The sequence below is a fragment of the Triturus cristatus genome, chromosome 8 (assembly GCF_964204655.1).
Source record: "Triturus cristatus chromosome 8, aTriCri1.1, whole genome shotgun sequence".
In the NCBI taxonomy this organism is placed as follows: Eukaryota; Metazoa; Chordata; class Amphibia; order Caudata; family Salamandridae; genus Triturus; species Triturus cristatus.
The window spans coordinates 1,640,066,343-1,640,084,492 of NC_140591.1; the positions used below are offsets into that span (position 1 = coordinate 1,640,066,343).

At 47.1% G+C, this 18,150-nt stretch overlaps 1 protein-coding gene across 1 annotated transcript in view; it reads left to right on the forward strand.

The window, feature by feature from the left end:
• Positions 1 to 18,150, forward strand: part of LOC146808472 (transient receptor potential cation channel subfamily M member 2-like) — a 2,315,843-nt gene that overhangs the window by 2,176,735 nt on the left and 120,958 nt on the right. The window contains exon 26 of the mRNA XM_085623958.1: positions 17,214 to 17,277. Within this exon, the coding sequence (XP_085480084.1) occupies positions 17,214 to 17,277 (64 nt within the window). The remainder of the gene's footprint in view (positions 1 to 17,213; positions 17,278 to 18,150) is intronic.

The window sequence follows — 18,150 nt, forward strand, 5'->3', positions numbered from 1 at the left end:
CGGAGCCCGAACCTGGCCCATCAGGACTGCCAGGGCGCTCCATGTCCCAGGCTCCCACTGTCCCCACCACCACCACCTCAGCAACAACAACCACACTGACCCCTGCTGAAACAACCTGTGCTGCCTCAACCACCACCACCATCACCACCAGTGCTGCCTGCAACACTCTCCCTGCCTCAAAGGATACCAACACCACCCCACAATCAGAGGAGGGCAGGGAGAGTCTGCGGGTGTGTCGAGTGGTAATGCCACAGGTTCAGGACTGCAGGGCAGGTGGAAGGGATACTGGGACCGGAACCCTGGCCAACATTGCCAGAGTCCTTGGGGCATATGAACAAACCCATGGACATTTGGGCCAGGGTCTGGAAGATTTGCGTGAGCTCCGCCTGCTGGTGAGGTCCTTGTATGGGCCAAATTGTGCACCTCATGGGCCAGGTTGTGGGAGTTCTGAGGGACTGTCTTGTGGCCCAAAGGACAGCTCAACCTACCTCCAGTGACCCGCAGGTTGATACTCCTACCACCTCGTCTGTGGCTATAGAGAGGGGTGAGCTGGAACTGGAAGAATCCTCAGACCCCGCTAAGCCCACATCAGAGGCCTCTCCTGAAAAACACAAAAGGGGCCGTCCGAGAAACACCACGGAGGATCACGTGGCAAAGCACCAGCCAAACACAGGTCAAAGAGCCAGCTATGATGGTACCTCTCTTCAACTTGACATTGACTTTGTTGACTATCCTTAACCACACTGCCATGTTGATGGCAGGTATCTGTTGGACTCTAACTGTTAAACAACAAAAGAGTGTATCCCATGGGTTATAATGAGAATATCCCTTGGGGAACAGTGATGAGGCGTAATACCTAGAGGTGTCTTGTTCCATTCTGATTATTACTAGATAAACCCCTTTTTCAAATGCCCAGTATTTCTTTTAAGGGTTAGATGTAGACTGAGACATATGCCAATTCTGGATTTTCCATTTAGCGGCTTTTCTTTTTCTTCTATATAAATGCATTACGAGTCCTAAACCATTGGAGTTTAGATTAAACTTTAGATTAATACCCTTATGACTCTCACTTCATAGAAGGAGTAATAATCTTTCAAAAAATTAGAGTGTAACCTCAAGTAGGTTGTGATTCCTAGATGTTTTTTGATTAGTAGGAATGGTTTTGTTAACTACCCATTTATTTAAATGCCAGAGGTTCTAGGGACCTATTAATATACATGGGGATCCCCCCTTTTCCACTTTGGCATATTCTCCTTTCTATAGATACGATCTACTCTGACATGTAAAACCATGTCAATTCGTATATATATAGACGCTAGGGGTTTTATGGGTTCATTGGGACATTTTTAATTTTTATTCCCTTTTTATTTTGGTACCACGGAGCTCAATATGCTGTTTTTCCAAAATTGTAAACGTTTTGAGTATTGGTGGGATATCTTCTTTTAGGATGTAACGAGTAGGTTATCAATAGCAGGTTGGTAAAACTTATGTGTCTGCGCCATTGTTAGGCAGTAGCGTTGTTTAATAAAGTTTGCTCCTTACTATTCATGCGAAGAAGTTAGCGGTCCAGCTCCCTTTTTTTTTGCATCACTCCTACACTTCCGTCATAGACGTGATTCACGTGACCATGGTGAGTCATGTGATACTATGACGGTTCTGGACGCTGAAACCGCCATTTCTACACACTATATATCGGCTGGAGTGAGAGTCACTGACATCTCCAGGTCTGTTGGGACGGATTAGGTATCCAGCTGGCGGTCGATTCGTGCTGAGTGAGTGCTGATTGTGCATCATACCGGCGAATAATGGAAACGAGTTGGAGGTTTGGAGGTTTGCTAAGCAAATTTCCTCTTCCGCCTTTCTCTTTAGATTTTGGATGTAGAGTCCCGCCACCCAGCAGTACCTAAGGAGCGGTGTGACTGTTTTGTGCACGTAAGCCCTGTATTCTAAATGATTACTGAAAGTTTTAAGTTGTATTCTGTCCTGCCATATTAGCCAGCATTTTGATGTTGGCTAATTAGTCATGTTCTATGAATCAGTTTTTTCACCAGCACAATAGAAGCTGGGATGATGGGTTGAGATACTCGCCTTCTAATAGCAACTAAGAGGTATATTTGATTATCAGATGCCCTTTTTCAGTTGACTACCAGGGAGTAACAATTAGAAGTCAATGGACTTGTTTGTTATATGACTTGTGCTTTGTTTAAATATAAACACTGACTCTAGATTAATCACTTTAATTAAGCGAAAAAATGTTTTGTGTTGGATATATGCATATAAGTATAAAAATGTTTTGCAAAACATATACCCTTTTTTGTTTCTGCAGACATTCATGGCTTTTGGGAAATGCTTGAAGGCCTCTAGAAAACCGTGAGTTACTTTGGTTTATTGCACCATAGGTTTGGGTAAGCCTTAGCGTGCTTATACCTCTGTGGTGCTTTTGGTCCTGAAGAAAGCTTCAAGTAATACGCTCAAGCTGAAACATGTTGACCTTTAATGATTAGGATGTATCTGGTCAATTTAAACCAGTGAGGAACATCCAAATTCCCTTTTTTTTATCCAGTGCTGGGTTTTCCGCCATTAAAATTGTTTTGGTTAAAACCTTTTTCACTTATTAAAATTCACCTCTTTGCACTTATCACATATTTTTTGATAGGCATATAGCCAACATTCAGCTCCGCTTTAACTGAGCGTAGTAGCACACCAGGGATGCAGTTGGCATCTCTGGTGGAACTCTATGATGAAGCATGTCACCAACCAGGTTGGTGAGTGAGGGTTCTTATATCAAATTAGAGTGATTTTTTCTGCATATTCTTCTTTTTTCACGGGATACACTCTTTTGTTGTTTAACAGTTATAGTCTAGGGGGACTAAGAGTGGCCCCTCGCCCTCTCGCTCTTGGTTTTTTTCTACAGTCTGTTGGAATCTGTCACCTCATCAATGTGGTGATTGCTCTATTGTCTCGTTTACCATCACTGACGATTTATTAATTCACCTAACACCATTTTCTCAAACATCACTTGTCTGTCACACACACTCTTTGTAAATAAACACTCCTTACACACCTATGTCTTTGAGTCAGCTCCATGTTTATCACAGGATGTATAATGTTGACTCTGATTCCAAATCTCACGGGGTTGCCTCATCTAGATACATGGGAGTACTGCGCACTGGGAATAATGGGCCGGAAGACACGGCACAAAGTGCCCATACGATTTGTCTCCTTAGCACACCTCCTGGCTAAACGATGCATAGCTATGCATTGGCGTTCCCCCACGGGCCCCCCGCTGGCGGCATGGAGGGGGGCGGTGCTCAAGTGGTCCGCGGCTGAGGAGGATGCCCTGCGAGAGGAGGAAGCGAAGGGCATACGTAAAACCCCGATTTCCCTGGAGTGGGCGCTATTGATGCATCAGTTTAAACAGCTCCAGCCCCTAGCTGATCAGGGTGCGACCGCGACCATCCCTACTGCCACGCAGCCTTGCGCGACACAACCCCACTCGGATAATGCTCCCCCTAATGCCCCACGCCCACCCTAGAATGACCACATTCCTATCCCCGCTACTCTGGGGCCTGCACCTATGCTTTATGTCCGCCTGCATAGTAGTACCCCGACCAGGGGTTCCCACTGCATTGTTTCACCAGTTACCTAACGGACCACATGTGAGATGGTCCGGCTGCCCTATCTCTGATAGTCCATGACTGCCCCTAGTTTACTCTCCCCCTCCCTGGTTTGTTTATTCATATGGCAAATACCTGTTACATTGCATATAATTGCAGTAAAGATATTTCTACATGTCAAGATGGATATCACCTGACTGGAAAAATGTACTTGATGACGCCACGCTCCAATACTGATATGTAACAACTGTACTAACAAATGCCAATAAAAACAAGTTTAAAAAAAAAAAAATGTTGACTGATTCCAATGTAACAGAAGCTCTGATTGTGACGAGGCATTGAGAGGGGGAAGGGACCTAGAAAGACACAAGAGAACAACATTTACTTGTCAGGTGATGGCATCACAGCCAGTACACAACACTAGTCATCAAGGTACACAACCCAGCACACATTACAATGAGAAACAAGACCAACATGGACGTTATGTGGCTGGTCATGTCTACACTGTGCCACAAACATGAGCCATCACCACAGAGCCGACAACAGGCAGCAGTTAAAAAGGTCCCCTAGGCCTTTTCACTACCATCAAAGACTGCAGATAATGGCACTATTGTACCATGTCACTCACACTCAAGGGAAGTAGTGGTTGATGAGCTGTTGACGCAGGTCGACACCTTCCTCCTCTCCACTATCCTCCTCACAGGACATGTGTGGGTTTGCAGGCGGGGGCATCTGCTTCTCATTATCGTCGAGGATCAGGGGGATCTCTTTGCGCAAGGCCAGGTTGTGGAGCATGCAGCATGCAACTACGATCTGACACACTTTTGGGGAGAGTACATCAGTGCCACTCCGGTCCTGTCCAGGCACCGAAATTGAGACTTCAGAAGCCCAAAAGTACGCTCCACCCCATGCCGTGTCCTCCAATGGGCCGCATTGTAGCGGACTTCACCCACGGACCTGGGATTCCTCAGTGGGCTCAGCAACCATGGCCGTTGGGATATGCAGAGTCACCTAGGTGTGAGATACACAGACTAATTTTGTAATATAACTGTGGCAGAGGACAGCATGTCACACATACAGCACGCTTCTTGACTCTGCATACTCACCCACAATCAAAGCACGGTCCGGATGCAGATTTGCTATCCGCTGTGGTACGATGCTGTTACACAGTATGTATGTGTCATGGGCTGATCCCGGAAAGATTGTCACAGACATGGGAGATTATCATATCCGCTTGGCATACCACTTGCACAATAATGGAATGAAAATGCTTCCTGTTCCTGTAGATGTGCTCACGTGCCTGTGGTGGAACCAGGCCAACATGTGTGCAGTCAATGGCACCAACAACATTAGGGATGTGGCCAAGGACATACAAATCACCCTTCACAGCTGCCAATTCATGTCTCCTGGGAAAATGGATGTAGCTGTCCTTGTAGGTCATCATAGCGGACAGGACATCACATAGCACCATGCTGAACATTGGTTGCGACATCCCAACTGTGCTGGCCACCGTGTACTGGAACGACCAAATTGCAAAGAAATACAGGGCCGCCATCACCTTAGATGTTGGTGTCAAAGTAGTTGGATAAGTTCTGCGAGGCCTCAGATGGGGCTCAAACTGAGCACATATGTCCTGAAGGGTAGGTCGATCCAAATGGACTTTCCATATGATGTCCTCATCCTCCATGTCCGCAAGCAATGTGAAGGGACGATGCACATTTGGTTGTCTCCTAGGTGAGATGAAAGGGGACACATGGTAATTCAATTCCCGAATGAGATGTGTCCAACATCTTACGTTTTGACTGACACAGCGCCAACAATGACTGGCCTAAAACTACAGCTTACAGCACAAGTCACATGTAGAGACACCTTGATCTAAAGTAGTTGTACACATGTCCAGTATTTACATAGTGAGTACCCCCAAAACAGATTCAGACTATGTGAATGCCAATAGGTACATTCCAACATCTTGTGTCACCAGCCCTGAGAGTAGTTGACACAGCACATGTTTGAAACAGTTACACTGCTGGCTTCTACGTGGCTTCTGTACCTGCCTCACCTTCTTGCGTAAGTCGGACAGGGCACACATTACCAACACAATGAGCACAGTGTTTGCAAAAAGATCTAGTATAAACATGAGTCCAGCAATCTACACAGTGAAATATGTACATTATGTAGTCAGTCCATCATTATTGTGGGTTGCTTAGCCATCTCACAAATTGACATGTGTACATATTTGAGAGTCCATCACACAACAGATCTGTGTACATGCACAACAACATCATAACTGACATGCGAGGGAGTACATGCCAATGCATGTATTCCTGTGCTGTGCCCTGACATGGCATGTGTAGGCATCAGTGAGTTAAATGTCACACTAGCATTGAATTACACTATCTGGTGGCATGAGTCATAGTATGTGTCTACGGTTCAATGCTGAGAACTGGCCATTGCCATTGCCACAGCAAGATGTGTCCATAGGTGCCGTAACCGTGCACCGCCACCGCAATCACGGCCATTGGCACCAATGTAAAGATGCCAATTCGCGGTGAGCCCCGCGGTGTGTCACTGCCAATGCCCATGCCCATTCAGCCAATGGGAACTGCAATCGTGGTAGTGAAATACAATTTTAAAATCGCAGTAGGTGTGCTCCGCTACCGCGGGGCCGGTCATTGGTTACAATTGAAAGATGCACGATTGTGGTAGCGACCTCCTGGGCCCTGCGGTGTGACACCGCCAATGCCCATGTCCATTCAACCAATGGGAACCGCATTCGCAGTAGTGAAATGCAGTTTTGAAAATCGCGGTAGGTGTGCCGTGGGGCCGTCATTGGTTACATTTGAAAAAAGCTGATCTGGAACACCAATGGCAGCATCTGAGTGCCACTGAAACAACCCCAAGGGGCTATATATGTCTGGTAGAGAGCCACACATGTCCACTGCATCCAGACACTGTTGCTGGACATTAATCATCAACAACTGCTGCTGTACCTGTCTCCTAGACCCAGTGATGGTGAGAACTGAGAACATCAGGGCCCGTCCCATCACCACAGAGGAGCTGGAGGTCCTGGTGGACGAGGTGCTTTCAAAGTATGAGAGGCTATATGGTGCTCCTGATGTAATGGTAAGTGTTTCAGAGTGAAAGTTGGCGAGTGCAAAGAGTGCACACATGAATTTGATCTGCTGTAGAATGTGCATACAGTAATACTGCTGGTTTGGAGAGTGGAAGTCGGAACAATCATTGCCTGTGCTAATGGATGTCAGAGTCCATGAGGTTTTCACTTGTTCATTTGTGACATTACAAATGTTTTTCGTCCAGAGGATACTGAAGGATGTGTGTCCATTTTTAATATTGCCACCATAGATATGTAAGCGTTATGCACAAGATTGAAATGCCTGACGATGGCACTCTTGGTGGAAATGCATCTATGACACATCATATTAATATACTCCTGAAACATCCTCCTTCCCTTGTTTTCATTATGTGTACTGACTCGCATGTGTAGACACTCATATAGTACATGCATGTGAATTTTCTGATAGCCCACATTTAACCTCAGTGTGAGTTTCCCTGGCCTGCACAGATAATGCCCAAATTGAACGGGACACATCAGTAAATGGACAGAGTGAGACATATGTGTTGTCTGCCACCCTATTCATCAATGTTCTATCTTAGGCCTGTGGATTGCACAAGACAGACCTTATGAGAAGGGTGTGAGAATGTAAGATCATGCCCCTAAATGTGACCTCCATGACACAGTGAGCTAAACATATCTGTATAGCTCTGCTAAGTTTGTGCATGCTCCTGTACTGAGACACTGTGGTACATAACCCAGTGACACTGAAACTTCCTCTTCTTGTGTCCCATGCCTGCAGCCTAAAGTCCGCCAGTGCAAGGACCTATGGAGGGCCATTGCACGCAATGTGCGGGCTCTGGGTGTCTCCAACCAACGGCACACACACTGTCACAAGAGGTGGGACGACATCTGCTGGCTGAGCAAAAAACATGGCAGAGATGACGCTAGGGCTGCTTTCTTGGACTGGAAGGTTGGCGCACAGGAGCATGACACCACTAAAGGCTGGCATCTTGGCAGTGACACAGCCAGAGCTGGATGGACGTTTAAGGGCCCATCAGCAGCAAGTGGGGGGTGAGTATTCTGCAAAGGGTGACTTTGGGTGTGAGTGACTGCATGTATCCCAACCCTGAGCCGGTGCAGAGCTCTGTGATGTTTCTAGTGTGATGCAATGGCTTGTAAGTGACCTCTGTGTTGAGTGCAGCTGTCATGCATTTTTGCTACGTGTACTTTCTCATGTGTTTAATATAATGGCCCTTGGCAATGCAAGATCAGATGTGGCCTTATGACATCTGCTGCATTATGGGTGTCATAGACATCACCGGGAAGTGAACAGCAGTATGCCTCATCTTCGTGTGCCTTCGTCGATGTGTGCAGTGCCTGACTTCGAAACTGTGAGAACTACACATCTGACACCAATGTGCAACGGTTGTTGTACTTCAAATCACAATATGGTGGACATGAGTAGCTCATTGCCATAGTACAAGGACATTATTGAGCAAGTATCTGTGTTGTCCCCTTAAAGTGACTCCGTACGTGACTGTGACAACATGTTGAGATGTACATCTGCCTCACCTACAGACACGTAGGTATGCTTACAGAAATCAGTATGTCAGGTTACCAGGAGGCACAGGCCAGCTATTTAGCTGTGTGAACGTCACCTGGGTCATTAATGCCAACTATGCATGTTTCCATGCATTTTCTGAGTTTTGCATTAAGGTTGCACATGCAGACTGAACAGGGTGGTGTGCAACATGGAGGTATCATATTCTAGTTTTGTGCTGTGCTTGCATATGATGTTTGTGAGTATGGCACTATACTGAACCTACGTCTCTGTCTTTTGCAGCATCTGCCGTGGACACAGAAGGACACAGGACGGACACCAGTGGTGAGGCATCTGGCACAACTGCTACACATGAGAACACTGACACTGATGTGACCAGCGCCTTGGAGGGGGACAGGAGTGCCCTTGAAGAATCACACCCAGAAACACCAACCTCAATATCATCTGACTCCAGCGGTGACTCCTCGATATTGGCGGGCACAGGGAGTGGGAAATCTGCCTCTTCTTCCACCACACATCGTCCAGTGGCCACCCTCCCGGCTACTACCACTTGTGCTGCCCGTGCCCGCAGCAGTAAGAAGAGGGTAGAGTGTCCTTCCCCCAGGCACCGCTGCCCCTGCCCCTGTCTCCCCTGCTGCCCTCAGTGATGAGGCAGTGGACCTTTTGCGCCAGCTGTGTGTGGGTCAGACTATTCTCCTGAATGCCTTCCAGGATCATGACAAGAAGTTGGCACAGGTAGTTGCCTTCATGGAGGGGATTCATTCTGACATGGGTGGGCTACACAGAACTGTCCAGTCTTTGTCCTCGACAGTGACGGCAGCCATTCAGCTGCCACAGGGTCAGAGTCCAGCTCCAGTCCCTTTGGCAACCACCCTGCCAGTTGCAACATCTGACGAGAGTGACCACACACCACAGCCCTCAGGCTCCAAGTACTCAACACACAGCACACAACAGCAGCACTCCAAGCGGCCCAGAGCACAGACACCATCTTCAAAACAAAAACCAGGCACATAGGAGCGCAAAGGCAAAAGCCCTTCAGGTGACCCTCAGGGTCATCAGGCCAAGAAGCAGGCCTCAGGCTCACATGCATACAAATCACCCCCATCCAACGACACTCATATCCCCAAAACTGCTCCCAAAGACAAACACATAGTTGTCCTGGCTTCTGTGAAGCTGGTGCCTGCAAAGAGTCAGCACAAACAGCTCTCTAAGTCAGATTCACTCACAACCTCAACTCCCACCCACACCCCTGTGAAGCTTGGACAGGAGAGCAATGTGGAGAGTTTACCTGCTCAACAGGAGATGGAGGGGAAAAGGCAAGGCCAGCCCAAGCGTAACGCCAGATCCAGCAAATCCCCACAGGGAGAGCCACCTGCACCTGATGCACCTTTGGTGGAGAGTGAGGCTGTTGTGCCCGCCCCACTTCCCACTCCTACCAAGACAATTATGACCTATCAAATCCCCAAGAAGTGGAAAGGCAGCCCTCCACATTCTCCCTCACACACTGTCTCACAGCAGCATGTCTCCACCTCCCCGTGCCAGCATGCCAAAGCAGCCCTCCGCCTCCCAAAGCCACTGATGCCTCTACCTCAGCTGGTCCTCTCTCTCCCAGGTCCAGTCCTCCAACTGGCCCTGACAATCAGCCACCTCCCAGTTCAACTGACAGCCAAGTCTGAGGCAAAGTCCCCCTCCCAAACCCATCTCTCCCACAGCGGTGCCTGGACTGCCCATTTGTATCCCCCGAGCTGTGGTGAGTCCCATGGCAGTGTGCGGTGTTACCCATTCCCTGTGCAGGTTCTCATTCACATATGTACATACTTTGAACTATGGACTTGCCAATGTCCTTGCTGTTTGTCACTTTGAATGCCCATTCCGTCAAGTTTTTAATTCAATCTCTCCAGCCATTAGAGAATTGGTTAATTTATCACTGTCCTCTGCATCACTGCCTGCAACATGGTAGCATGCAAAAGTTATACCTCTTTTAAAGAAGCCTTCCTTGGAGCCTTCAGATCCGGGTAATTTTCGCCCGATCTCCCAGCTTCCTTTCTTAGCTAAGGCTGCAGAATTATATGTGAACTCAGTCTTAGCCAAATTTGTGGAGCATAATAAAATTCTCGACCCCTCACAAAACGGTTTTCGCCCTCGCCACAGCACCGAATCGGCGTTGTTGGCAGTGACCGAGGATGTCCGTAGCAGCCTAGATGTCGGATTTAAGTGCCGCTTTCGACACCGTTTCCCATGACATCCTTTTAGGCAGATTACATAAAATTGGGGTCAAGGGGTCGGCCGTGGCCTGGTTCCGGTCCTTTTTGGAAGGCAGGACTTTTCAAGTTGTGGTACCACCTTACCATTCACAGATGCATGCTATCAAGCTATCTATATTGAGCCCTGCGCTTTTCAACATCTACGTCCAACAAGCACCTCTGCCAAAAAATGCAGTAAAGAACTTAGGCTTTTGGATAGGCAGTGATCTTTCATTTGACACACAATCCAATGCCTTAGCGGAATCCTGTTTTGGTCTCCTAAGGGGGCTGAAACCTTTACTTGGCTACTTTGCACCAAAAGTCTGTCAAACTATTCTTCAGGCTACAATCTTAGCGAGGTTGGACTATGGTAACTCCCTCTATTTAAGTGCCAATAAATCTTGCTTTTTACGCCTCCAAAGAATCCAGAATGCTGCAGCTCCCGCCCTGCTTGTACTTCCTAAGTCTTGCTCGGTCTCGAATTTCCTGCCTAAGCTCCACTGGCTGCCGATAGTTAAGAGAATTCAATTTAAGTCTTTGTGTGTAGCCCACAAAATTTTGACACAACAAGGCCTTCTGATTTTAGTGGATCTGTTAGTCCAATACGTGCCAAATCGTCCTCAACGCTCTGCCAATTCTGGTTTGGTCTGTACCCCCCGATTTCAAAGAGCTAGAGCAGGTGGCCGTTCTTTTAAGGTCCAGGTGGCCCACCTATGGAATTCCCTCCCAATTTCAATTAGAGGACTTCAGAATCATCTGGCTTTTCAAAAGGCTATAAAGACCTGGCTAATTCCAGTGTAATGTGTTTCTATCTGCATGAGTGGTCGATTGGCACCTGTTCTTAGGTAGCGCTAGGATGCCCCGTCGCTGGGGCAGCTATGCGCTGTACAAATCCAAAAATAAATAAAAGAAATAATTCCCTGTTCAGGTTCTCATGCACACATGTGCATACTTTGAACTATGGACTGGCCAATGGCCTTGCTGTTTGTCCCTTTGGATGCCCATTCCCTGTGCAGGTTCTCATGCACACATGTACATACTTTGAACTATAGACTGGCCAATGGCCTTGCTGTTTTATGATTTTGATGCCTATCTGGGTAATATGTAATAAAGCCAGTTACTCCTGTTGTCTGCTTTGTCAGTGTCCTTGCTAAATAAAATGTGTTCTGTATGGGTATGGTTGCATGTGACACATGCTCTGTATGCCACTTTAACATTGCCAATTGCTTGCTTTAGTTTTTCTGAATTTGCCAGAGGTGACAGGCACTTTTGTTCTTGTTGACTCTGAGGCTTGAGGGTGCAATGATGGGTGTTTGTGATGATCTACTGTTATCCTAATCATTCTCTGGTCATGTTTGCTAAATCGTACACATGCCATGTTATGCTACAATAACAAAACAGAGGTGAATTCTATCCACAGGATTACTTGCGGGGTGGCCAGGGTACATCATATCTGTGTGATCTTACTTGATATGTGTACAGCAGTGTTAATAGGTGGTCATCTTGTGTAGGCCTGTCTTCCTAGTCACATGGGTACATTTGGATATGTGAACTTAAGTGGTCATACAGTGTGAAGGGGCTGTCATTGTCAGTAGTGTTGATGTGTGTGTGCCGCACAGTTGTGTGATCCAGTCAATGATTGTCTGTTTGTTTCAATTGTCTGCCATGTGCTTTAGATAGTGGGCACATGTAGGAGTTGTAGTTTGTGCACTGTGCAGTGTGTTGGTGTGTCCTTGCACTCCTGGGGGACACCTACTTGTTGTTGCTGACAGTTGTGAGTATGCTGAGCGTGTGACTGCCAAGTCTGTCCTGTATTTTTTTGATCAGCCGTGTGTCTTGTCACTGTTTGTGCTCACTATGCAGACCTGCTCCGCCACACTGACATTATGTGTGAGTTTTGTCATGCATTGCTGTCACTTGACCCATTTTTGGCTCAAGAATGGTATGTGGCATGTAGAGTCATGCCATCCCCTATATGTGCGTCTGATGCCTACACATTGTGAGTAACTCCTCTATGTGTCTGTGTTCTGTACACTCCTCACCTGTCCACTACTGAAGTACACACCAATTCAATCTCATGTCTTCCACCCCATGGCTTGCCAGTGTGTGAGCCTCCCCACCACTTCATAGTGTGACACTATGCTGTGTGAGGTTGAACTGTGTACAGGGCCAATATGCCGCTCAGGACAATTACCCAACTAGTATTTCTACTGGTTTGCTGTCATGGTTGCTCATGTGCAGTGCATATGTTTGAGCAGCACAGTCCTCTAGTTATGTTGTTTGCATCTGGGTTTCCCTGAGTTGGGCATCTGTGGGTGATGGGTAATCTATATATGTGTTTGCTGAGGTTCTGCTACACTTCCTGAGTGTGATGTTATGTTTGTGCTGTGATGATTTGTGGTGTGGGAGTTCATGGTGTGGCACTCAGATATGTGTGCGACTGGTTTGGTTGGTGTGCACACACTGCTTGGTGTGCATGCAGTGCTGTCAGTGTATGTTGCCTTGTAAATGCCTGGTGTGCACTAGGGGTGGGCGGAATTAGCGGAAGTGCCTTTCGCAAAATATCGCGAAACGGCACAAAATCTCCGCGATCTCGCGATATTTCGCGTGATCGCAGAGATTAGTGCTTCCACCTTCCGGTTGGGGTTTTTCGTGACAGGAGCATCGTGCCAGAATGAATCCTGCCCTGCATATTTACCCAAGAAGATGCCACCGTTTTGTGCAATACCTCTACTCAACTGAAGTACTTTCTCCTGGCTAATCAGTAAGTGCTACCTCGTTGGGTAAATGTATAGTGCTTTTGCTGCGTAAAGGGCCAGAAGAGTTGTCTACAGTGACCATGTGTGTCTGTGACGTTGCCACGGCGCCGACGGCCCCGGGGTCCCTCGAGTCAGCTGTCCATCATAGTGGGGGAAATGGCGGGAATTCGTTTCCCACCGCTGGTGTGTGGGGCGGGGCCAAACGGGCGGTGCTTCCATGCAGTTCACATGCCTCTTGTTTAAGGGTCAGAGCAGTGTCTCTGAGGCAGACAAGGAGAAGGAACCGCCTTGGCACAGGAACTACACGCTCGAGAAAATGAAGGATGCAAAGACCAATATCAAGGATTACAGCGTTCATTTCACGGTGGAAATGGGGAGAAGGCACATCTGCTTAACCACGCTCACGAATTCTACACGAGGATTGCGCTCGAGAAAATGAAGGATGCAAACACCACCATTAAGTATATAAGCTAACATTTCAGGGTGGAAATGGGGAGAAGGCACATCTGCTTAACCACGCTCACGAATTCTACACGAGGAGTGCGCTCGAGAAAATGAAGGATGCAAACACCACCATCAAGTATATCAGCTAACATTTTAGGGTGGAAATGGGTAGATGGCACATCTGCTAAGCCACCTCCACGCTCCCAAATGTTTTGTGCTGATTAATGGGTTACTGAATTTGAGCTTCAACTCGGGCCCCTGCTTAGTGCTTTATTTAATTTCCGTTCCCTCGCGGATCGGAACGGAAATTGTCGCCCACCCCTAGTGTGCACCCCCTGATTTCCAGCTGAGTTTGCAATGTGATGGATAGGTATGTGCATCTGTTGTGTTTTTGTTGTGGATATATGCAGTGTTTGGCCTGTGTTGGCTCTTTCTACTGACAGATGCTATGTGTGTGTGATGTTCTATTTGCATGACATGTGTGTGAGTAGTTGTTGCTGTGTGATACATTCAGATGTGTGTTGCACGTGTAGTGTGCATTACATGTGTGTCTGTTACATGCACCAAGGTGGATTCTTGTTCATGAGCTTGTTTTGAGTGCACACTAGTGGTTTGTTCTCCTATTTTGAGCCTGTCACTTTTCAGGATTGTGCATGTGCATGCTTGTGGTACACTATGACACCATGTTCACTTGATGACTGGTGTGGTGTCTCTGTCTGTGTTAGCTGAATGTCCCATTGATCCCACTTGGTGTTCATGAGTGTTTTTTGATGATGCAATTCTTGTTTGTGTTGGGGTATGGTGTCTGTTCATTGGCCCTGGGTGGCAATGTTGTGTATTCCTGTTCTGTCTAGGGTCACATTGCCTTTCCACTGTTTGGCTGCACAAGGCTGGGCCTGTTGGACTTCTGTGGATGTTGTTTATGAGCTTTGTGTTTGACTGTTGTTTTTGTGTCACCATTGGTTCAGGCATCCCTGAGGGTGATGTTTGTGGATGCAGCACAGGGTGTGTGATTGGTTGTCAGCGAACTCACAGGACCTTATTTGCACCATTATGTGTTTCTCACAGGTGTGGTGTGTTGCAGGTGTGAGGTGGGTAGGTGAGGGGCATGTGTGAAGGTCCTACTTGTGTTTGACAGTCAGGGAGTGTGACAATGAGACATGTGTGTTGTGCTGATGACATACACATGTCAAGTAAGTTGACACAGATGTGTGGCTGGTCACCTTAAGACTTCAGACACTTCCTATCATTCCTGTGCCTATGCATGGCTTGCCTTGATGTTTCCCTGAGTTGTTGCACAGAGGACACTTTGGTTTATTTTCACTTACTGTACCACCCATGTCTAATTTGATGGCCTAAGGGTGGTGTGATATGTTCCTTCTCTTGCATGTGATGTACAGATGAAATGTGGCTTACTCCATGGTTTTCCAGCACTCTACACTTCCCTTTTGGCTGGACCATTTACTTTCCTCCATTGCTGCTGATGACCTATGGTATGAGTATGTGGCTGGGTGTCAGTGTTGGGTATTTGTGTGTGACTTCACAGGCAGTGGATGTTCATAGGTGGTGTGAGTCTTAATTTTGTAATAATGCTCAGTTTGCTTCACATGAGTGGGAGGTAGGTGTGAGGCGGATGGTTGTCCAGCCCCTGAGCTTCTGTGCAGGGTCTTCCTCTTCACCCGCACCTTCCGAGTCAGGCTCCCTTATCCTTTGCTGTGTGAGGTGCAAGGTCTGGCTACACCTGGCAGATTAATTGTGCAGGGGGGCACAGGAGGAGCACACAGCATGTTTACAAATGGGTGTGGGAAGTGTAGTGTGGGAAGGGTGAAGGAGGAGCCCTGTAAATCTGCGGACTGCCCATGCCTGGCGCCGGCCATGCCTGCTACATTATGCACAGGTTTTCCTGTGTCTACACCGCTGCGGTGATGTGACCGGGACATTGCAGTGATTTCGCTGTTGATGGGTGACCCGGATGCGGAGGGGTGAGTTTCTATCAGGTAGGACATGTGTGGGTACACTGGGGTATATGCTCCTGTCCACACCAGAGTGTCTGATGTGGACAGGAACCATATGTCAGCACAGGAGTTGTGTGTTGTGGTTGTGTGCGGAGTTATGTTTCTGCGTACCTGCTGTGTTGTCCGCGGCAGAGCATTACTTGCTGGTAGCGGATGAGGTACAGCACCGGAAAGGCTTGAAAAGCTGGATCCATTGTGGTCAGGACCGGGTGGAGCGGACCGGGAGTCTGGTTTCGCGCTCCGCTGTTGTGCTTCCGCCGTCTCTGGTTGGGTGGATTCTCCGCTGCGGTGTGTTGGGCTGTTTGCAGCATCGTGATTTGTACGGCGGATGGGACGTCATTCTGCACGGCGGTGTGTCTCTATTGGCTGCCTCCACTGCGGTGGTGGGCACAAATTTCTGGCGGTTCACATCACTCCACAGCGGACGAAAAATGGGCTATATTTGCCCATTGTAATATGGTGGACGCGAGGACCGCTGCTGGTGTGCGGAAAAAGACATTTTCCGCCAGCACCGCGGTTGTGCCTCCGCCCACCATCCTAATGAGCCCCTTAGTTTCTAGTTACTTTGTTGTGCAGTGTCATTTACTCACTCTCTCCTTTTTTTTTTAGAAGTCAAATAATTAAAAGAACTTAAAATTCAAATGTCTCTTTTTCTCTCATGCATTAACTCACAAAGGTCTTCCTGTATGTGTTTCACCCCTGCCTCATGAAACCGCTCACTGAAATCTATTTCAAAATGTAATATTTCAGGGTCCTTTAGTTCACTCCGTTTGCAATGTGCTTTGTTCGTTGCTATGGTTACCTATTCAAAATGTCTGCCACGTCGCGTTGCACGTATTCAGGCATGCGTCATGATGTCTGCTTATGTGTTTTCTCTTGTCTTACGAGTGTTGTGCACGTCTCTCTCCTGGTGCGTCTCTCTCCTCCTCTCCTCTCCTCTCTTCTCCTCTTTGACTTAGACTCTCTTTCTCACAGCTTGGTAGAGCATTTATGGCATTGTTTAGCCTTAACTTCTGTTTCTGGTTGGTAGAGTGCTTATAGTATTGCTTAGCCTTAGCTTCTCCCTCTTTCTGGTTGGTAGAGCAGTTATGACGTTGCTTAGCCTATCTTCTCTTTCTTTCTGATTGGTAGAATGGCTATGGCATTGCTTATCTTTACCTTCTCTTTCTTTCTGGTTGGAAGAGTGGTTAAGACATTTTTCTTACCCTCTTTCTCTGTAAGTTTGCAGAGGGGGTCAGGCATTGCTTACTATTCCCCTTTTCATTCTCTGTAAGGTTGACAGAGTGGTAAGCTCTTATGTTTACCTCTTTCTTTTTTACAAGTTGGCAAAGTGGTTATGGTATTGGTTGTAGTCACTCTCTTCCTTCTACCTTCCTTCTCCATATGGTTGGTGCAGTGGTTATGACACAGCTTACTCTTACACTCTTCGTTCTCTTTCATGTTGGCCTTATAGATCCCCTGGGAGTCTGCTTACTCACTCCCTCTTCTCTCTTTCTAGGGTTGACGCATTAGCCAATTTATTGGAGTCCGAACAGAAGCGTGCCAGCGCAATGGAACAGCAGGTGAAGTGCCAGGGTTGTTTTTAATTTCAAATTTATCAATAAATTATTTTGAAGCCCAGATGAGTTGAAATAATCATCCTCATGTTTCCACTGGTTTTATCATTCCCATCTAGTGACATGCTACTAACAAGTTAGGAAGGGGGTTTGGCTTAGTGGACAAGGCTCTGCGTTTTCTGCAAGTAGTTTACTGTCAAGTCCAAAATGTGGTACAGCTTTTTAACCAAACATGGTCAGTGGTTCTCATCTCACTGTGCTTGACTGATAAAAAATCATGTGGTTACACGTGCTAGAGGATTGCAGAAGGAGCACTATTGAATGTACATAGGCAAGTCACATATTTTAAGGCCTGCGAGGGCGTTGGCATTGTATCTCTTTCAACAGGAAGAATGATGCAAGTGCTTTGGTTGATCAAAGATGGTTTGTTTAAAGTAAGGAAATGCTTTCAATTTCCAGCATCCTCGTCTTCACCAATAAAATGTAATAAAAAGCTGAGGGCCTCATTTACGACTTTTTGACGGAGGGCAGCGTAGCAAGTCACTTAGCTGCGCTGTCCAAGTCAAAAGAAGGGCAGGAATGCGATACAGCACGTTCCTGTCCTCTTCCACTGCGCTGGTGCCTTTTTGTCTACCTTGTGGCAACACAGGCATCCTTGCTCCATGGTGAAAGGGTGTCTGCATTGTAGGAATGATTGTTTTTGTGCAGGAAGGGACACCTTCCTGACCAAAAACAATCAGTGGAGGCGTTTAACTCCTTCTATGTGTACCTCAGCATATGGAGTAAAAAAAAGGGAGAAATAAAGTTATTTCTCCTTGTTTTGGTGCTGCCCCAGGTTGACGTGATTAAGTAAATCTGGGCAACGTCAAAATCCATTGG